The sequence below is a fragment of the Malaclemys terrapin genome, chromosome 6 (genome assembly GCF_027887155.1).
Source record: "Malaclemys terrapin pileata isolate rMalTer1 chromosome 6, rMalTer1.hap1, whole genome shotgun sequence".
NCBI classification, from domain to species: Eukaryota; Metazoa; Chordata; order Testudines; family Emydidae; genus Malaclemys; species Malaclemys terrapin.
Window position 1 is genome coordinate 104,435,041 of NC_071510.1, and position 21,579 is coordinate 104,456,619.

The 21,579-nt window shown below is 44.3% G+C and overlaps 1 protein-coding gene across 4 annotated transcripts in view; it reads left to right on the forward strand.

The window, feature by feature from the left end:
* Positions 1 to 8,448: 8,448 nt before the first annotated feature.
* Positions 8,449 to 21,579, forward strand: part of C6H5orf34 (chromosome 6 C5orf34 homolog) — a 28,743-nt gene continuing 15,612 nt past the window's right edge. For 2 of the 4 annotated variants that reach the window (XM_054032482.1, XM_054032483.1), the window contains exons 1-6: positions 8,542 to 9,129; positions 9,364 to 9,587; positions 10,106 to 10,195; positions 11,797 to 12,461; positions 13,370 to 13,471; positions 19,019 to 19,142. In XM_054032482.1, the coding sequence (XP_053888457.1) occupies positions 8,964 to 9,129; positions 9,364 to 9,587; positions 10,106 to 10,195; positions 11,797 to 12,461; positions 13,370 to 13,471; positions 19,019 to 19,142 (1,371 nt within the window). In that variant the 5' untranslated portion in view covers positions 8,542 to 8,963. Of the gene's footprint in view, positions 8,468 to 8,541; positions 9,130 to 9,363; positions 9,588 to 10,105; positions 10,196 to 11,796; positions 12,462 to 13,369; positions 13,472 to 19,018; positions 19,143 to 21,579 lie in introns of those variants that run through there. The other 2 variants (XM_054032485.1, XM_054032484.1) reach the window with 2 other exon arrangements.

Below are 21,579 nucleotides of genomic sequence, written 5' to 3' on the forward strand. Positions count from 1 at the left end.
CTGTAATAGATTCAGAGAAACATTTTGCTACACCAAATTGGTGGTGTCTAAATTATGTTCATCAGAAAACTTCCAACCAGATCGATTATTTAGTCAGATGCATATTTTTGTGTAGAAAAGTCCCAGATTGAAAAAGTGTGTGGGGAAACGCTATTGGATTTTGATTACCTCCTGAACCACTTCCTTAGCACCATCCTTTCTCAGTCTTATCAAGCTATACCCTTTTTTTTTTTTTTTTTGAGCTGTTACCCAATTCTTAATCTTTTTAACATGTGCTTTATCGATATTGTATAGAGCTAATTTTTTTTATCAGAATGTTGTATGGTACTAAGTCAAATGCTTTGCAAATGTCTTAAGTACACCCCTACCCCGATATAACGCGGTCCTCGGGAGATGAAAAATCTCACTGCGTTATAGGTGAGACCGTGTTATATTGAACTTGCTTTGGCCCCCTTCTTCCCTGACCGCCCCCTCCAGAGACCCCTGTCCCTAATCACCCCCAGGACCCAACTCCACACCTCCTGTCCCCTGACAGGCACTCACCAGCAGCGGCAGGAAGCGGAGCAACGTGGCCCCAGCCTGCTCCATTCCACCACCTCCCAGCCATGGCGCTCCGCTTCCTGCCGCCGGTGAGTGCGGGGAGGTTGGGGAAAGGATGCCCCCCGTACTCACCTGCTGCACTCCGCTTCCTACCACAGCTGGGAGCTGGCGGAGTAGAGCAGGCTGGGGCCGGGCTGCTCCACTTCCCGCTGTCGGTGAGTGCAGGGAGGTTGGGGAAAGGACGCCCTCTGCACTCACCGGCGACGGGAAGCGGAGCAACGTGGCCCCAGCCCACTCCGCTTTCCTTGCCCCAGCCGTGTCACTTCGGGGGGGGGGAGAGGGGTTGGGGAAAGGTCCCACACTCACCTGCAGCACTCCGCTTCCCACCGCAGCTGGGAGCTGGCGGAGTGGAGCAGGGCTGCTCTGCTTCTGCTGCTGCCAGTGAGTGTGTGTGTGTGGGGGATCCCTTCCCCCAAGTCCCCTCCCCCAAGTGACACAGCTGGGGCCGGGGCGAGGGAAGCAGAGCGGGCTGCTCCCGGCCCCCTGCTAAATCCCCAGGCCACTCTGGGACTGCAGGGGCCCCCAAAATTGCCCCCCAAAATTGCCCCCCACGGCTCCTGCCTCCTAGATCCTGGAGGGGGATCCCCTGACTGCCCCCGAGACCCTCTGCCCTTTATCCAACCCCTCGGCCCTGGCCCGGCCCCCTTAACACGCTGCTCAGAGCAGCGTGTCAGAGCTTTACCGCATTGTATGCGAACCCGTGTTATATCCGGTCGCGTTATATCGGGGTAGAGGTGTACATTACATCTCTGCAGTTACCTTTGTCAACCAAACTTTTAATCTCATTAACTAATGAAAATGGGTTTGTTTGACAAGACCTGCTTTCCAGGTTGAAAGGCATTAGTTATATTCCTGACCTTTACTTCTCTAGCAGTTGAATCTCTTTTCAGCTTTTCCATTATTTTGCCCAAGATTGATGTCAGGCTAGCCAGTTTATAGGTACTCAAGTCATCCCACTTTATCTTTGTAGAATATTGGCACAATATTAGCATGCTTACAGTCTTCTGGAATTTCCCTGGTATTCCAAGATTTATTAAAAATAACATTAAGTGGTCCAGAGCTCTTCTCAGCCATCTCTTTTAGGACTCTTGGGTACAAGTTATCTGGGCCTTCTGCTTTAAAAATATTTATCTCTGGTAGATAACATCCTTGTCAGCTACTAATGAACTAGAAAGTACGTCATCTTCATATGCTACAAGGTCATCATCCTACATCCTTTAAAATACAGAACATAAAAACTAGGGCTGTCAAGTGATTAAAAAAATTAATAGCGATTAATTATACTGTTAAACAACAATAGTATACTATTTATTTATATTTTTGGATGTTTTCTACATTTTCAAATGTATTGATTTCAATTACAACACAGAATACAAAGTGTATAGTGCTCACTTTATTTTTAATTACAAATATTTGCACTGTAAAAAATAAAATAGTATTTTTCACTTCACCTAATACAAGTACTGTAGTGCAATCTCTTTGTCATGAAAGTTGAACTTACAAATTATGTACAAACAATAACAGCATTCAAAAATAAAACAATGTAAAACCTACAAGTCCTCTCAGTCCTACTTCAGCCAATTGGTCAGACAAACAAGTTTGGGTACAATTTGCAGGACATAATGCTGCCTGCTTCTTGTTTACAATGTCACATGAAAGTGAGAACAGGTGTTTGCATGGCACTGTTGTAGCCGGCATCACAAGATATTTATATGTCAGATCCGCTAAAGATTCATATGTCCCTCGATGATTCAACCACCATTCCAGAGGATATGCGTCCATGCTGATGACAGGTTCTGCTCAATAACTATTCAAAGCAGAGCGGACAACGCATGTTCATTTTCATCATCTGAGTCAGATGCTACCAGCAGAAGGTTGATTTTCTTTTTTGGTGGGTTGGGTTCTGTAGATTCCCCATCGAAGTGTTGCTCTTTTAAGACTTCTGAAAGCATGCTCCACATCTCATCCCTTAGATTTTGGATGGCACTTCAGATTCTTAAACCTTAGGTCGAATGCTGTAGCTATTTTTAGAAATCTCACATTGGTACCCATTTTGCGTTTTGTCAAATCTGAGGTGAAAGTGTTCTTAAAACGAACATGTGCTGGCTCATCATCCGAGACTGCTATAACATGAAATATGGCAGAATACGGGTAAAACAGAGCTGGGAACATACAATTCTCCCCCAAGGAGTTCAGTCACAAATTTAATGAACACATTATTTTTTAACAAGCATCATCAGCATGGAAGCATGTCCTCTGAAATGGTGGCCGAAGCATGAAGGGGCATGCGAATGTTTAGCATACACCTCTACTCCAATATAATGCTGTCCTCGGGAGCCAAAAAAATCTTACCACATTATAGGTGAAACCACATTATATCAAACTTGCTTTGATCTGCCGGAGTGCGCAGCCCCGCCCCCGGAACGCTGCTTTACCGTGTTATATCCGAATTCATGTTATATCGGGTCGCGTTATATCGGGGTAGAGGTGTATCTGGCACATAAATACCTTGCAATGCCAGCTACAAAAGTGCCATGCAATTGCCTGTTCTCACTTTCAACTGATATTGTAAATAAGAAGCAGGCAGCAGTATCTCCCGTAAATGTAAACGAACTTTTGTCTTAGCAAATGGATGAACAAGAAGTAGGACTGAGTGGACTTGTAGGCTATAAAGTTTTACGTTGTTTTGTTTTTGAGTGCAATTATGTAACAAAAATATCTATAGTTGTAAGTTACACTTTCATGATAAAGAGATTGTACCACAGTACTTGTATGAAGTGAATTGGAAAAAATATTATTTCTTCTGTGTATCATTTTTAAAGTGCAAATATTTGTAATAAAAAATATCACATGAGCTCTGTACACTTTGCATTCTGTGTTGTAATATAAATCAATATATTTGAAAATGTAGAAAAACATCCAAAATATTTAATACATTTCAATTGGTATTCTATTGTTTAACAGTGTGATTAATATTTTTGAGTTAATCACGTGAGTTAACTGCGATTAATCAATAGTCCTAATAAAAACATATTGAACTTTTACCTTTTCAGCATCATTATTAAAAATTTTACCATCTCCACTTAGTAAGGGACATATACAATTTGTTTTTGTTTGGTTGGGGTTGTTTTTGTTGTTTGTTTGTTCCTAATGTACTTACACTACTTTATTGTGCTTAGCTCTGCCAGACATTTTCCCCCTGATGTCTTTAGCTTCCCCTGTCATTTTTATGTCATAATTTCCAATTTTTATATTGATTGCATTCTAATTCTATTCTCCTGTTTTCCATTTGTAATATACAGTATTGCTTTTTTGTTTCTAATTGCTGCCTTCTGAACCAGCATGGGCTTTTAGCCAGAGTTGTCCTTGATTATGGAATTGTAGGTTTTTGGCCATCTCATAAACTCTTCTTTAAGAACTCCCAATTTTCATTCACAGTTTTTCTGTCTAAATTTTTATTCCAGTCAATTTGACTCATAATTTCTCAAAGCTAGGGAAAATTAGCTTTTTGAAGCATCAGGGTATATATGTTACTGGTTGGGACTTTCTTCTGTTTGATCAGATTCTGTATAATCAGGTCATGATCATTAGTCCCTATATATATATATATATATAGAAACTAAGAATATTTTACTACTGGCTACATGAAACCTCTTGTATATGTCTCCCAAATTGAAGTTTTGCCCATAATGGCACAATTTTGCTTTCTATATATTAGACAGGTGCTTAAAAAATAACTCACCCTATTTGCTGGTCTGTAGCGGATCCAGAAACTAAGGTTTCCCCCTCCCAGCCTTAGCAACCTCTGTGATATATCACTCAGCTGCCACCTTAAACCATTGAAATAGAGATAAATTCAAGAAAGATATTGATAAACTGGAGAGGGTTAAGAGAAGAGCCACAAGAATGATTAAAGGATTAGATAAGTCTTATAGTGACCGATTCAAGCTCAATCTACTTATTTTAACAGCGAAGGTTAAGTAGAGACTTGATTACAATCTATAAGTACCTGCATGGGGAACCAATATTTAATAGTGGGCTCTTAAATCTAGCAGAAAAAGATATCCTGATCCTGGAAGTTGAAACTAGAGAAATTAAATTGGAAATAAGGTAAAAAAAAATTAATGGTGAGAGTAGTTAACCATTGGAGCGATTTATCAAAGGTGGTGGTGGATTCTATATCAAGGACAATTTTAAAATCAAGATTGGATTTTTTTTTTTAAATATGCTCTAGAAAATATTTTGGGAAAGTTCTAGAGCCTGTGCTACACAGGACAGATTAGATGATCACAATGGTCCCTTATGGGCTTAGACTAAAGGATGGTTCTGCAACTCCTACTGCAGCGATCGTGATGTTTAGTATCATCCCATCCCTAGCAGACACCTAGAGAACATGTTGATCAGTGCAATATTGACAACCAGGAGTACTCAAAAAGCAGGCTGCCCCAAATATAAATATGCTTTAAAAAATACGATTTTTAAATATATATATATATATATATAGTTCTTTTTACTTATATTCTGTTTAACACCTTTTTACACTCAGATCATGTGTTCAGGCTTTCCTATGCAAGCATGAGGGATAGAAGATTAATATTTTATAAAAAAATGAAAGTATATAGTCACATGCTTTCAGGAGCTGGGGCTGTAAGAAATACACTGAATATTGGAATAATCCATTGATGTCACATCCATTACTGAAAAGTTGATTTGTAAACTCTGGTTCAGTTCATGTATCCCCAGTAATTTCTTTCATTTCAGAAATGGAGAGTTAGCACAATTGTGGAGAATATACTTGACTATAACAGCGTTTAAAAGAGAACTGGATAAATTCATGGTGGTTAAGTCCATTAATGGCTATTAGCCAGGATGGGTAAGGAATGGTGTCCCTAGCCTCTGTCTGTCAGAGGATGGAGATGGATGGCAGGAGAGAGATCACTTGATCATTGCCTGTTAGGTCCACTCCCTCTGGGGCATCTGGCATTGGCCACTGTCGGTAGACAGGATACTGGGCTAGATGGACCTTTGGTCTGACCCGGTATGGCCGTTCTTATGCACTTTGCATAGGTGAGGCAGTGTTGAAAGCCTACCATTTCAGTTCTTTCTCTTTTGACATTTCTGCAGTAACAGCTTCTACTATTCTGCACTCTTTACAACTATTTTGATTATTTCACAGTAACCCATATCCATCCCATATATGTAAAACAGCCAGACCCTGAAAGCTAGTTTTAGGAATAGTATAATTTCTATCAATGGGTGGACTAGGTCCAGTATCATCATATACAGACATGTCACATGCTGATGTCTTCAAGATCAGTCTTTTCTTACATGAGTAAAGTTCCTCCTGGGGTGTCCACTGTTGACCAGGGGTGTGATAGTATAAGAGAGGTAGTATGAGCAGAGGTGTAGGAACCTAGAACGGATGCATTTCCACTGCAACCATGTTCCATTCCCTGCTCCTGTTGTGCTCCCTCACACATTCAGCTACAGACAGTTCCTGCAGGAGGCTGCAGTGCCAGGCCTCAGCCCCATGCACCAAGCATGGCAGCTCTCTGCTCTCGCGCTGCTCAGCTCAGCCCTAAGCAGGGCTGGCTCCAAGCACCAGCTGGTGCTTGAGGCGGCAGATTGTTCAAGGCGGCATTCTGCCCAATCCTAGGGCGGCACGGCTGCTTTTTTTTTTGTTCTGCTCTGGCCGCCCTGTAGGGGGCGGCAGCGCAGAGAACCAGAGCACCCTGCAGGGCAGTCCTCTTCCTTCCCTTCCCACTGACCGGAGCGGAGCCCTCGCGGCAGGCGTCAGGAGGCGGCGCAGCGGGAGGGGCCGCATGGCAGCGCCCCTGCTGTAGCCCTGGCCGCCCCCTTCTCTCTCTCTCCCGCCCGCTCCTGGCCCCTCCCCAGCCGGTCCCCCTGCATCCGTGCTCCGGCCGCGCTGCAGGTGTGGTTTTTTTTTGCTTTGCTATTCTGACGCCCCGTTTTTGGTTTTTTTGCTTGGGGCGGCCAAAAAGCCAGAGCGGGCCCTGGCCCTAAGAACCTACCCAATCCTGCTTTCCAGAGCCTTCCCCAGTGTGCTAGAACAATTTTGACAGTTGGGATACTGAGAGCCATTGAATCAAATGGTAACCTTGTATTAGGGTAACCAGAGGTCCTTATTTTATAGGGACAGTCCTGATTTTTCATATATAGGCTCCTATTACTCCCCACCCCATCCCAATTTTTCACACTTGCTGTGGGGTCATCCTACCCTGTATATAACTGAAATCACTTCAAGCCAGGGGGTGCAGCATTACGCTCTGCACCCCTATTTCAAGCAGCGATGGCCACGCCTGTAGCGACACCTCAGAGGAAGACAAGGAGAGCGAGCAAGCGGCAAACACTAGTAAGTGCAAAATGAAATGACCCCCCCAGGCAAAGGGATGGGAACGCCCCAGCGGCTGAACTAGGGCTACCATATGTCCAGATTTCACCGGACATGTCCGGCTTTTCGGTCTATAAATAGCCGTCCGGGGGGGATTTTTAAAAATCTAAAAATGTCCGGGATTTCCCCCCGGTCGGCTATTTATAGATAGAAAAGCAGCAGCCAAGCGCCACTGGGCAGCCAAAGCCCTTTCTCAGCTCCCCCCCCATCCCCTGCAGCCTTACCATGCCGTCCGGCCCGCAGCTGTCTTCCCCCTCCTCCCCTCCCCTGAACGCTCCGCCCCCTGCTCCTCCCCCTCCCGTTTCCCGCCAATCAGAGCTTCCCGGGAAGTCTGAAAAGAAGCAGGGGCAAGCGGGAGGCAGCAGCAGGTAAACTGGGGCGGGGGGGGCGCGCAAGGAGGAGAGCGCTGGGGAGGCGCGGCCCTAGCCGAGCGGCACCCAGCTGCCCCAGCGGCTCCGGCCCAGCTCGGGCCCCAGCACCCCTGGCCCGGACCCGGCCCGGCTCGGGCCCCAGCAGCGCCAGCCGAGCACCTCTGGCCCGGCCCCAAGCCCCACAACCCTGTCCGGAGCGCAGCCCGATTCCTGGGCTCTTTAAAGCTGGCCCTGGTCAGGGGACAGGGAGGGGGGGTTGGATGGATCGGGAGTTTGGGGGGGGGGCTGTCAGGGGCGCAAGGGTGTGGAGAGGGGTTGGGACAGTCAGGGACAGGGAGCGGGGGGCGTTAGATGGGTCTGGGGGGGGCTGTCAGGGGGGCAGGGGTGTGGAGAGGGGTTGGGAAAGTCAGGGACAGGGAGCAGGGGGGGTTAGATGGGTCTGGGGTTCTGGGGGGGCTGTCAGGGGGCAGGGATGTGGAGAGGGGTCGAGGCAGGCAGGTAGCAGAGGGGGTTGGATGGGTCAGGAGTTCTGGGGGTCCTGTCGGGGGCAGGGAGCAGTTGGATAGGGCATGGGAGTCCCCGGGGGTCTGTCTGGGGGCAGGGATGTGAATATGGGGTGGGAGTGTGGATAAGGGTCGGGGCAGTCAGGGGACAGGTAGAGTCGTAGGGCATTCTCAGGAGGGGGCAGTCAGGGGACAAGAAGCAGGGGGGCTTAGATAAGCGGTGGGGTCCTAGGGGGCAGTTAGTGGCAGGAGTCCCAGGAGGGGGCAGTCAGGGGACAAGGAGCGGGGGGGGGGTTGGGGGTTCTGAGGGGGGCAAGCGGGGTGGGAAGTGGGAGGGAGTGGATGGGGGCGGGGCTAGAGCGGGGCTCCTCCCCCCCCAGTGTCCTCTTTTTTGCTTGTAGAAATATGGTAACCCTAGGCTGAACAGGTCACAACGGGAGGGCGGTCTGCCACGGCTTGCTCGCCGGCCTTCTCCCTGCGCGCGCGCCCAGCCGCAGAGCGAGCCAGCGGCACCACGCAGGCAGGCCCGGGACAGCCTCCACGCGCAGCGGTCGCGCGCGAGAACCTCGCCATCCAGCGGGGTGGGCAAGCCCCGCCCACTTCCGATAGCCCCGCCCGCTACACGACACCCCGCCCCCTCCTCGTCTCATTGGGCCCCAACTCCAGCCCGCCGGATCCGCCGCCGTTCGAGCGGGAGCCGCTGAGCCAGGCTCACTGGAACCCCGAGGCGCGGCGCTTCCCGCTCTGCTCCGGCTGCACGGCCTGAGGCAGCGCCCGGCCCTCCGCCCTGCTCGGCGCCCTTATGCGCAGCGGCGTGCGCCTGGGACGGGGGGCAGGGTTGTGGCTGGCCTGGGGGAGCTGCCCTTGACTCTGTGTGGCCCTGGGATGGGAATAATACAGCGAAACTCCCCCAAGTTCTGGGGCTGAAACGACTCCTGTAGAAAAGTGTGTTATTGTTATTCTCCCCCCTCCCCCCGGTATAGTGCCTGCGGAAAAGGCACAACGTAGCTCAGAAGCATTGTCAGTGCTCCTCTGTTGGCCTGATGATGTTGTGTACCAAGTGTTGTTAATAAGCAAATGCTAAGTGTGGTGAAACAAAAGGCACCTGAACTAAGTCCTACACGGAGCGTTTCAGCCTTGACAGTCAGCAGAATTAATTGCAGTTTCGATATTTACTTTCTTCCAGAACTGTTGATATTTGTCTTGGGACATACTGAATCTGTAAACGATACTTTAATACGGGGTGAGTATTTGTGTATTTATACATATAAAGTAGAGCTTATGCTGTTGGTTTTGTCTATGCATGCTATGTAAAGTAAAAACTTGCTGCACCACCCCATGACGTGATAGATTTGTTAACTGTGGATCTACGAATTTACTGTAATCCTTTTTTATAGACCTGTTCCTGTTTCATTATTTGTACATGTGTATTAGGAAAACTACCCTTATAGCCGAAGTCTGTTGTTCCTTAATGTAGGCTCTCTTCGACATTTTCCTTTTACTGCAATGAAGCCTGAAAGTCTTATGATTCTTTATGAGGATGACTCTGTAGAGGTGCACTATATAGATGGATCCAGACTGCTTCTTTCTCCCTGTGGCTCTGAATTCCTCTTTGAAAAGGCACTTCCTGTCTCTGCCCATCCTCTGCAGCCAGCTGAAAGGATTCGCCAAAGGACTCAGTTTGTTATTAGTACCTACCGAGTACGTGAGTTAAATTTCTTTTTCTATTCTATCTCCAAATAGAGCAAAAATAAAGGAGAAGAGCAGGTGGGATAAGAAGGTAGTACCAAGGCATATTTTTATTCCTTCCATTGTAGCAGCAAACAACATAAAAATTTTATAAAAAAAGGTAGTTGAAATACTGAATGAACTGCCAGTGTTAGCAATCAAAGTAAACATTGTCAGTCAGCTAACATGTTCTTCTCAAATGTATAGAAGCCCATTGTGGATGGACAATATATCTGGCCCTTAGTATTCCGAAAGGCTATGTAGACACCTTAATGTTGATTGGTAGTTCATACAGTGCCTTTGCGTTTGGTAGTTCATACAGTGCCTCTACATTGTAGAGAAATTGTGATGGCATTGTTGGTTATCAGTATACAAATGATGCTGAATTATAAATCACTATTTTCCTCTCAAAAAGAGGAGATAAAGCAACACTGAAATGTTCCCACTGCGTAGCCAGTTCTATGATAATATGTCTCATACCCTTTCCTCAGGAGCAACTTCTACGAGCAGTAGATTTCCGGAACCAGTTTTGTAGTTCCTTGTATTTACCTTCAAGTATCATACCTTCTGAAAGGAAAAATGTAAGTTTTACGTACCTGATAATATTTTTGCAAAATAAACTTCAGTGAGAGTCTGATTCAGTGATTTATTTTATTTATTTATTTTGTTTTACTTTCCTTGTATGTGGGGATTTTTTAAGTTCTGTAAAATGCAGTTTGGTTGGTAAATTAGGTTTAGAAAATTTTGATTTTCAAGTTACATAAGAAGAACATAAGAACGGCCATATTGGGTCAGACCAATGGTCCATCTAGCCCAGGAGTAGGCAACCTATGGCACGCGTGCCGAAGGCGGCACACGGGCTGATTTTCAGTGGCACTCACACTGCCTAGGTCCTGGCCACGGGTCCGGGGGGCTCTGCATTTTAATTTAATTTTAAATGAAGCTTCTTAAACATTTTAATAACCTTATTTACTTTGCATACAACAATAGTTTAGTTCTATATTATAGACTTATAGAAAGAGACCTTCTAAGAATGTTAACATGTATTACTGGCATGCAAAACCTTAAATTAGAGTGAATAAATGAAGACTTGGCACACCACTCCTGAAAGGTTGCCGACCCCTGATCTAGCCCAATATCCTGTCTTCCGACAGTGGCCAATGCAAGGTGCTTCAGAGGGAATGAATAGAACAAGTAATCCATCCGGGAAATAAAGATGGAAACTATTTTATTTAATGTATTTGGTTTGGTAAAAGCACCCAATATTAAAATGATGGGCACAGTGGAAAAAGTTATACAAGAATGTAAATTGAAGCAAGTTGAAGAATGTAAGTTGTACTTGTATGTAGCTAGGTAGTTGAGGTGTAACTGATCTAACATCAAATTTTGACACCTTTTTTGCAAATAGGTTTAATAAGTATGGTTTCAGGTACCTCTGAAATGTGATACCATAAAAGGTCTAAATTCATTATTATATTTTAAAATTTCCTTCGGGAATATATTCTAGACACTTTCCAAAAGAGATCCACATCACTAAATCACCGAAGCTGCTCCCCTGTTGGTAAAATTGGAAGGATTAGATTTTTTTTTTAAATGTTGGTTTCACTGTACACAAACTGAAATAAACATTTCTATCAATCATAATTGAAATTTACAAAAGGCAAAGTTTAAAAAAAAATGCCACTTGAGAACTTTGATTAAAGGATAATTACTTTGTATATTTGACGTGATGTTGAAAAATGTGTTTTTAACGGTTAAAAAGCTTTAATTTTTTTGAGTCCCAGCATCTACTGTTATTAAATAACTATTGTCTGACCTCCCTTCCTATAATTTTGCACAATTGTGAAAATTTAAATGGATAAAAAAATTGCTAAAAATTAACTAACTCTAGCCATTGAAATTATTTAAAAAAAAAAAAAATCAAATTCTGCCAAGCCTACTTGTTGGCAATCTCAACAGAGAGGACAAGGATTAAATGAGCCTGAGCATAGTAACTAAATTACTCCTTTAGCACTGAGTATGGTTCTGCTAGAACAGGTAGAGGCACACTTGAGAAGTGAAGTGAGATGTCTTATTTTATAGATAAATAGGAACATTCACTCTTCACCACTGTCACCTTTCAGAAGAACTAAATTCACTTAAAATAGATTCTACTACCTTCTGTTCATTTCCCTCTTTTTAGATTCTTCTCTCTGATATCTCAGTAATCAATTGGCCTAGCCCCAGTGTTACTGATGCAGCAGAATGTATGGATAATGGCAGTGTAAAAATCTCATCCTTAGATGGTCATGCTTATCTCTGCATGTCAGAACTGCAGCAAGAGTTTACAGTGGAGTTTTTATGCAAAGTAAGCGAAAAGTGTGCTGCGTCTCCATCTTTCTCTGAAAAAAACAGCAATAATCAAAACAAAGGTCAGCATGGAAAATCAAGCAGAAGTTTTATCTCAGAAATGTTTCCTAAACAAATGAGAATGGAGAATAAGAAAGAGGAACATTGCTGGACTATAAACAAATGCAGGGAACTGGACAAATCAAAGGGCTATTTAAACCAAATAAAAGGACAAGATGAGGCCCCATTGTCTCTTACATGCTGTTCATCTGAATACGTGTGGGTTATGCAGCGCTGGTCTGTTTCCTCATATCCAGAAGAATGGAAATACCCTTTGTCCTTGGCATTAATATTCCACCAATTGCACATTGATAACATATGTAAAACATATGTGGAGAATAAATGCACTAGAAATGGAACTGCAGGATCTGATGCTTTAAAGGAAAGTGAAAAAACAAAGGCAGTTTCTCATTTGCCTAGAGCTTTGCCACTCAGCTGTAGTGCACCACACCTACACAGGTAACAGGAAATTTGTTTGCTTTTTAGTTTTGTGCAATATATTTTACAGTTCCGAAGATCTGAATGTCAGCTCTTCAATAGCCTGATTGACTATTAACCATCATAAATGTCTATTTAAAATAAAATGTGTAACAAACACACTTTTCTTACGAACTTCATGAAATGTGGTATTCATAAGACCAACAATACATAAACTGGTGTAAGAAATTGTAATAGTAATCTGAAGAAAAATGCTAAGCTGTAATATTTGGTATATTGTGGAGAGAGAACCTCTAATTAGACAAATATGCAAGTAACAGTAATGGGGATATTGAAAAAATACATTACAACTACTTTGGGTTTTGGGAAAATAATGCTTGGGAAATTTGCCAGTGGCATGGGCTACTTTTTTTAAAAAACTGTATCTTCAGAAAAAGGAAGCGGATAAGGTGTGTGTGTTTTATGTTCGTTTGTACACATCCATTCTTGTTGTCTGTTCACAAAAACATGATTCATATTTGATTATAAGTGACTTGTTCCATATAAAGTATGAGAGGGAAAGTACAGCTATAACTTAGAAAGTCAGGTTAAATGGTAATAATTGAGCAGACTGAGTTTCCTTGAAACAAATTTTTTAAGGGTCACAAAGTTTGAACACTGTCTCTCACACCAGTTTACTCTGAGACCTTTCATTGACTGAAGAATAACTTCTTGGCTAGTTGGGTGGTTCTCAGTTCATCCATTTGCAGTTCCTGAATATGCGCTGCTTTTTTATGTGAGTTGAGTATTGCATTTTTATAATATTTTATCAAAAATTAAGCAAGTTATGCGAAGATTTCCCTGGCTTCTTTGAACAGTGCAAAATATTAATAATAATACTGATAAACTGCAAACTTACTGCAGCTTTTCTGTCTTTTACTTTTGCCCAGGTGGAGTTTCTGTGACTTCTTTCTACAGAGGAAGCAAGACAATGAACATAATTCATGCCCTCTACTAATAAAAATTGTTTGGTGCCAGGGTATTATTTACAGGTAAGAAACAAATAATTTGTTCACTTTTGGAAGCTTGTGCACTTCTGTGGGAATTAGGCTTTTAAAAAATGAAATTTCCAGATTCAAATCTCTATTTTACATGTTTTTGCTGTATTTATCAGGATTCATTACTCTGAAATAAAACTTCATAGACTGTGACTTGGCCATTGTGGTATTAGCTTGGGAGTAAACGTTTGTCACTGAATTGAAAAATGTTTTATTCAATCATTCTTTAATTAAATGAACTTTAAAAAGGTGCTTCAGAATTTCTTGTCTTTGAAAATTCTGAGGTGGGTATATTTGTATATTGTACAAATAAAGTTAGGACTCTGAAGCCACATTTAAAACTCCTAAATAAGAGGACTGTTTGGGTTTTTTTGGGGGGGGGAGTATTGAGCTCCTGTAGCTCCTATGGACAGCTGCCAGAGTTAAGGAGTTTGGCTCCTCTGAAAATTTATGCTGCTTGTTTAGGGCTAATTTCAGGCAGCTAAGTTTTAATATGTTGGTCCCAGTTTCTAAATGAATCCAGATTTCACAATCAGCCAAATTCTACTATGGATTAATTGTATAGCTATATATGCAAAACATTTAAAATAGGGCTGTCGATTAATCGCAGTCAACTCATGCGATTAACTCAAAAAAAAATTGCGATTTAAAAAATTAATCGTGATTGTTAAACAATAGAATACCAATTGAAATTTATTACATATTTTGGATGTTTTTCTACATTTGAATATACATTGTATTCTGTGTTGTAATTGAAATCAAAGTGTATATTTGATTATAAATATTTGCACTGTAAAATGATAAACAAAAGATAATATTTTTCAATTCACCTCATACAAGTATTGTAGTGCAATCTTTTTTGTGAAAGTGCAACTTACAAATGTAGGTTGGGTTTTTTTGTTACATAACCACTCAAAAACAAAACCATGTAAAACTTCAGAGCCTACAAGTCCTCAGTCCTACTTCTTGTTCAGCCAATTGCTAACACAAACAAGTTTGTTTACATTTACAGGAGATAATGCTGTGCTCTTCTTATTTACAATGTCACCAGAAAGTGAGAACAGGCATTCTCATGGCACTGTTGTAGCCAGCGTCGCAAGGTATTTATGTGCCAGATATGCTGAACATTCATTTGTCCCCTTCATGCTTTGGCCACCATCCCAGAGGACATGCATCCATGCTGATGATGCTTATTTAAAAAATAATGCATTAATTAAATTTGTGACTGAACTCCTTGGGGGAGAATTGTATGTTCCCAGCTCTGTTTTATCCACATTCTGCCATATATTTCATGTTATAGCAGCGCATGTTGTTCATTTTAAGAACAGTTTCACTGCAGATTGGACAAAATGCAAAGAAGGCATCAGTGTGAGATTTCTAAAGATAGCTACAGCACTCGACCCAAGGCTTAAGAATCTGAAGTGCCTTCCAAAATCTGAGAGGGACGAGGTGTGGAGCATGCTTTCAGAGGTCTTAAAAGAACAACACTCCAATGCGGAAACTACAGAACCCAAACCACCTTCTGCTGGTGACATCTGACTCGGGTAATGAAAATCAACATGTGTCGGTCCGCACTGGTTTGGATTGATATCAAGCAGAACCCTACGATGGTGGTTGAAGCACTAAGGGACATATGAATCTTTAGCACTTCTGGCATGTAAATATCTTGCAACGCTGGCTACAACAGTGCCATGTGAATGCCTGTTCTCACTTTCTGGTGACATTGTAAACAAAAAGCGGGCAGCATTATCTCCTGCAAATGTAAATGAACTTGTTTGTCTGAGTGATTGGCTGAACAAGTAGGACTGAGTGGACTTGCAGACTCTAAAGTTTTACATTGGTTTATTTTAGAATACAGGTTTTTTTGTACATAATTCTACATTTGTGAGTTCAACTTTCATGATAAAGAGATTGTACTGTAGTACTTGTATTAGGTAAATTGAAAAATACTATTTCTTTTGTTTTTTTTATAGTGTAAATACTTGTAATCAAAAATAAATATAAAGTGAGCACTGTACACTTTGTATTCTGTGTTGTAATTGAAATCAATATATTTGAAAATGTAGAAAACATCCAAACATATTTAAATGGTATCCTATTATTATTTATCAGTGTGATTAATCGCAATTAATTTTTAATTGCTTGACAGCCCTAATTTTAAAGTAAGGGCTTGTCTACACTGGCAAGTTTTGTCACCATAACCTGCCTTTTGGTGACAAAACAGCAAGAGCATACACACTACAGTGGGACTTTTGTCACAAAAAACATCCAGTTTTGGCGACAACAACTTCCACCCCTACGAGAGACTTTTGTCTTTTCCCCTCTCGTTATTGTTGACAAAGAACCACTGTAGACACTGCTGATTTTGTCGACAGAACTGTCTTCCGCCAGTATCCCACAATCAGGGCCGGCTCCAGGCACCAGCACAGCAAGCAGGTGCTTGGGGCAGCCAAGGGGAAGGGGCTATTCGGTGGCGGGTCCCTCGGTCCCTCTCGGAGGGAAGGACCTGTCGCCGAAGTGCTGCCGAAGAAGAAAGCGGCGCGGTGGAGCTGCCGCCGAAGTGCGGCTGATCACGGCTCTCTTCCCCCTCATCCCCCCCCCCCGCCTGCTTGGGGTGGCAAAAACCCCGGAGCCGGCCCTGCCCACAATGCCTGCCTTGATTGCTCTCCTCAGTGTTTTGATCTCTGCTGCCCTGCAGGCGTGTGCCCCTCCCTTTCAAAGCTCCAGGAAGTATCTGTGTGCTGCTCCCTTTGGGGAACAAACAAAGAGCAAATCGCTGGAATGCTCCTGTTCTGCCTGGCACTAGGAACACAGCGGGGCAGGCAGACTGCTGCTGCGGGGGGGAGGGGTACAGACTGCTGTACTGCTTTGCCATTCTTCAGCATGGAGAGCTCACAGAGCTGCTCATGATGCTGCTCTCGGCAGCTGAGGGGGCTGTGACAGAACTGGGGGAGAATCCCAAGATGCATAGCGATCAGCTCTTCCTTCCCACAACACTGCACTGTGGGATACATACCCACGGTGCATTGCTCACCCTGTCGATGATGGTGTCTCCAATGTGGACGTGATCTGTCGACAGAGGGAGCAAGTGTGAACACCCTGTGGCGATTTTTGTTTTGTCGACTTTTGGGTGTCGACATAAGTTTTGTCAACAAACTTGATAGTGTAGACAAGCTCTTTGATTATTTAAATGCTTTCACGTTTGCTGTTTAACTGTTTTGTTTGAAAATAGAACGACGAGTACTTGTGGTACCTTAGCGATTAGCCCACGAAAGCTTATGCTCAAATACATTTGTTAGTCTCTAAGGTGCCACATGTACTCCTCGTTTTTTTTGCTGATACAGACTAACACTGCTACCGCTCTGAAACTTGTTGGAAAAGGTTTCAGTTGTCATCAAGGCACTGAAATGAGAGAATTTGGTATTATGTCCTTCGGAGTAGTATAGTGGGAAAATACTATAAAGCTTCATTCTTTCTCTACAACATCTATTTGCCAAGTAACAGTGAGTGTGAAATATTTTTGAACTTTCCAAATGTTTAACCCACATGAGCAGACTGACTATTAAGACCCCAGTTCTGCAATTCATTCTAAATGTGTTTCCCCGTACCCATGTAAAGCCATTTGGACTTCAGTGGGGCTTTTTGTGGACAGAGTGCACTGCCCACCCAGATTAAGTTGCAGGATTGGGCCCTGGTCTAGTCATAGATCACATAATATGTGATCATGTAATGAAAAATCCTGTATCATATCAAAATAACTATATGCAAGGAAGAGGTGGTAAGGTTGCTAAGTTAGCATTAAATCTGAGAGCTTGTCTAAATGTGGATAAATGTAAAGTAATGCACATTGGAAAAAATAACCCCAACTATACATACAATATGATGGGGGCTAATTTAGCTACAACTAATCAGGAAAGAGATCTTGGAGTCATCTTGGATAGTTCTCTGAAGACGTCCATGCAGTGTGCAGCAGCAGTCAAAAAAGCAAACCGGAAGGATGTTAGGAATCATTTAAAAAAGGATAGATGAGGCCAATGAGAGCGGCGGGTAGCAACGGCCAGTATGTCCCTCGGCCTGCGCCGCTTCCAGCAGCTCCCATTGGCCTGGAGCAGCGAACCGCGGCCAGTGGGAGCCGTGATCGGCTGGACCTGTGGACGCGGCATGTAAACAAACCGGCCCGGCCCACCAGGGACTTTCCCTACACAAGCGGCGTCCCAAGTTTGGGAAACACTGGGATAGAGAATAAGACAGAGAATATCTTATTGCCCTTATATAAATCCATGGTATGCCCACATCTTGAATACTGCGTACAGACATGGTCTCCTCATCTCAAAAAAAATACACTGGCATTAGAAAAGGTTCAGAGAAGGGCAACTAAAATGACTAGGGGTTGGAATGGGTCCCATATCAGGGGAGATTAAAGAGGCTAGGACTTTTCAGCTTGGAAAAGAGACTAAGGGGGGATATGATACAGGTATATAAAATCATGAATGGTGTGGAGAAAGTAAATAAGGAAAAGTTATTTACTTGTTCCTATGATATAAGAACTAGGGGCCACCAAATGAAATTAATGGGCAGCAGGTTTAAAACAAATAAAAGGAAGTTCTTCTTCACACAGTGCACAGTCAACCTGTGGAACTGCTTGCCTGAGGAGGTTGTGAAGGCTAGGACTATAACAGGATTTAAAAGAGAACTGGATAAATTCATGGAAGTTGAGTCCATTAAAGGCTATTAGCCAGGAGGGTAAGGAATGGTGTCCCTAGCCTCTGTTTGTCAGAGGGTGGAGATGGATGACAGGAGAGAGATCACTTGATCATTACCTGTTAGGTGCCCCAGAGGGAGTGAACCTGGCATTGGCCACTGTCAGCAGACAGGATACTGTGCTGGATGGACCCTTGGTCTGACCCAGTATGGCCGTTCTTATGTTCACTGCGCAGCTTTTAGCGACAAGTCTGTGTTGACACAGTCTTGTCGCTAAAAGTCAGCGAGTGTGAACGCTCTTTTACGGTATTTTGTCGGCACTTTTGCTGACAAACTACTTCCAGTCCTGAAAGCGGCATAAGCTTGCGTTCACACTGCCGCTTGCATCTGCAAAACTTTTGTCTTTTGCGGTGGGGCTTAAGTACCCACGAAAGACAAAAGTTTTGGCGACAACTGTGCAGTGTAGACACACCCTGAATTTCCTGCCTCTTGCGGGGTTTAATCAGAACTTCCCCCTAATGTGGACATACATCTCACTCCTCCATCATTGCTATATTTCATTTCCAATACCTGTGGGTGAATTGTTTTTATGGGATAGCTACTTATATTTAGGGCTCTCTGTTTTTAAAATAATTGGATAGTTCTAAGCTTCCTTTTTAAAGGGAAAAATAAAAAAATAAGCAATAAGAATACTGTTTGGAGAAACAAGGGAATAACTTTTCACATGGAGTCTTTGGTGAAAGGATGTGTATTCACATCTAGTAAATTACCATTTTTTTCCCCTTTAACTGGCAATACTGATAGTTAACTCCTTTTGTGTTCTGTCTTCTGATCTCTTAGGCTTATCCATGATATTGAAAACTTTATAGAAATTTATCCTGGAGATGGATCAGTTTTCAAGTCAGAAGGAGCATTTTTGGGAAACTATTTTACACGTTATTCTGTTCACAAAGAAACAAGACAGGTGGGAATTGCAGTACTTAAAAAACCCAAACTGTTTTACTACTTGAATGCTACTCTAATTTTCCATTTGAGGTTATCAGCATATTTCACTTGAAGACACTGCTATAACAGGACAGTTTGTACTATGACATTGTTCTAGTTTAAGTCACACTTTAGTATTTTGCATAATAGCTTCTCTGAAGATTTTTCAATAATGTATTTTTATCACTTGTGAATTAGAGAAAAATCTGGTTAGAATATTTATCTCAAACTCAAGAAAGTAGGTATTGTGATCCCATATTCCCCATTTTTCTCTGTTAGAATTTTTCCCTTTTAAAAACTTCATTCTTTAAAGTTTTTTTTTTTAATGGCATCAAAGGTCCAGATGTCAGTTTTAAGTGGTAGCTCTCAGTTCTTAAGCTGTCTTACTACATTCTGATCTCCTTTAATAAAACAAGACAAATAAAGAGGCAGTGTGGTGCAGTGGATGGGACCCAGCAGACCTGGGTTCTACTCCTTGCTCTGCGAATGACCTAGTTAACTTTGGACAAGTCTCTTCACCTCTCTCTGTTTTCCCTCTCACCTTTTCTTTCTTATCTATTTATTTCATGCTCTTTGGGGCAGAGCCTGTCTCAAGTATTAGCACAATGGGTTTGGGGATATCCGGATTTTTAGCTGGTGCTACCATACTATAAATAACAAAGAACAGAAAATATAGAAAAATACAGCTTCTTCTTCGAGTGCTTGCTCATATCCATTCCATTAGGTGTGCGCGCGCCGCGTGCACGATCGTCGGAAGATTTTCTACCCTAGCAACACCGGCGGGTCGGCTGTGGAGCCCCCTAGAGTGGTGCCTTCATGGCGCTGAATATATACCCCAGCCGACCCGGCGCCCCCTCAGTTCCTTCTTACCGCCCCTGACGGTCGTTGGAACTGTGGAGCGCGGCGTAGCTGTTCTCCACTCTCCCTAGCTTATCCAGTTATTCACAGTTATAGTTGTAGTTTTAGTGGTTTATAGTTATATAGTTGGTTATTCACTTGTTATAGTTGTTATATAGTTAAAAAAAAGGGGGATTAAGGGGGTTGTCTCCCCCCTTTTTTCCCCGGCCGCGTGGTCGGGCTCATGCCCAAGGCTCCCGGCTTCAAGCAGTGCGCCTCCTGCGCTAAGCATATGCCAACGAGCGACCCGCACGACTCGTGTCTGAAGTGCCTGGGAGAGTCCCATCAAACAGATAAGTGCAAGATCTGTAAGGCCTTCAAACCGAGGACCAAGAAGGAGCGGGACTTTCGACTCCGGCAAATCCTTATGGAGGCAGCACTTAGCCCGGACGCTCCATCGGCGCGCCAGGCCCCGGCACCTAGCACCTCGGTGCGCAGTGCCCCAGCGGCACCGACCATGCCGACCACGGCAGACAAGCCTCCACGGCACCGGACCTCATCGGCACCGCACTCACAACAAGTGCCTCGGCACCGTTCATCATCCCCGGGACATAAAAAATCCCATAAGGCGGGGACCTCAGTGCCGAAGACGCCGGCTCCCCCGGTGCCGGGGGTAGAGCCGCGTCCACCTGTGGAGCACCGGAAACAGGTGCCTCCAGCACCGTCGACTCCGGCTCCAAGGCCGTTGAGTCCGGTGCAGACAGAGTCACCACCGAGACCGGCGGTGATACAGTGCCTCCCGTCGACACCGGAGACTTTCGCGACGGCGAGAGACTTGATCGCTCTCACGGAGCCGGCACCGCCACAACCACCGGCACCGTCGGCACCGTTGACTCGCACGGTCCAATCTAGGGGAAAACCTGCCTTGATGCGCCCTCCATCACAAGGGCTGGAACCGCGGCACCGATCCAGGTCCCGAAGCAGGTCCCCTCGCCGCTCGCAGTCCCGGCGCCGGATATCACCTCGACACCGGTCGTACTCGCGGCCAAGATCATCGCGGCACCACTCTACATCTCGGCACCGTTATGATCGTCGGCACCGATCAACGTCGAGACGTAGCTCTCGGCACCGGTACGATCGACGTTCGATTTCGAGAGGCCGCTCCCGGCACCGGGCCTACTCTAGGTCATCGTCTCGATCCAGGTCCGACTCCCGGCACCGGCGAGGCCATCGGTACCGATCGCCGGCACCGCGTAGAGATGGAACATCTCTAGATCGGCACCGGACGACACCGTATCCCACGGGATTCGTCTCGGCGTAGTCGGCACCGCCATGGCCATCGAGATCGGTGTCTCGCTCCTCTGAGGACCTACCAAGATCGGCATACCCCCCTCAGGGGCAAGCCGGGGAACAAGATTTAGGCCATTGGCAAGAGGGAGCAGAGGACCCTGACCAGGGCCCATCTCACTGGTCGTTCTGGACCCCGTGGGCATACCACCAGGCGCAAGGGGCTCCAACAACCTCTCGCTCGGGTCACTCTGATACAAGGGCACCAGAGTCCACCATCTCTCGCCCTCCTC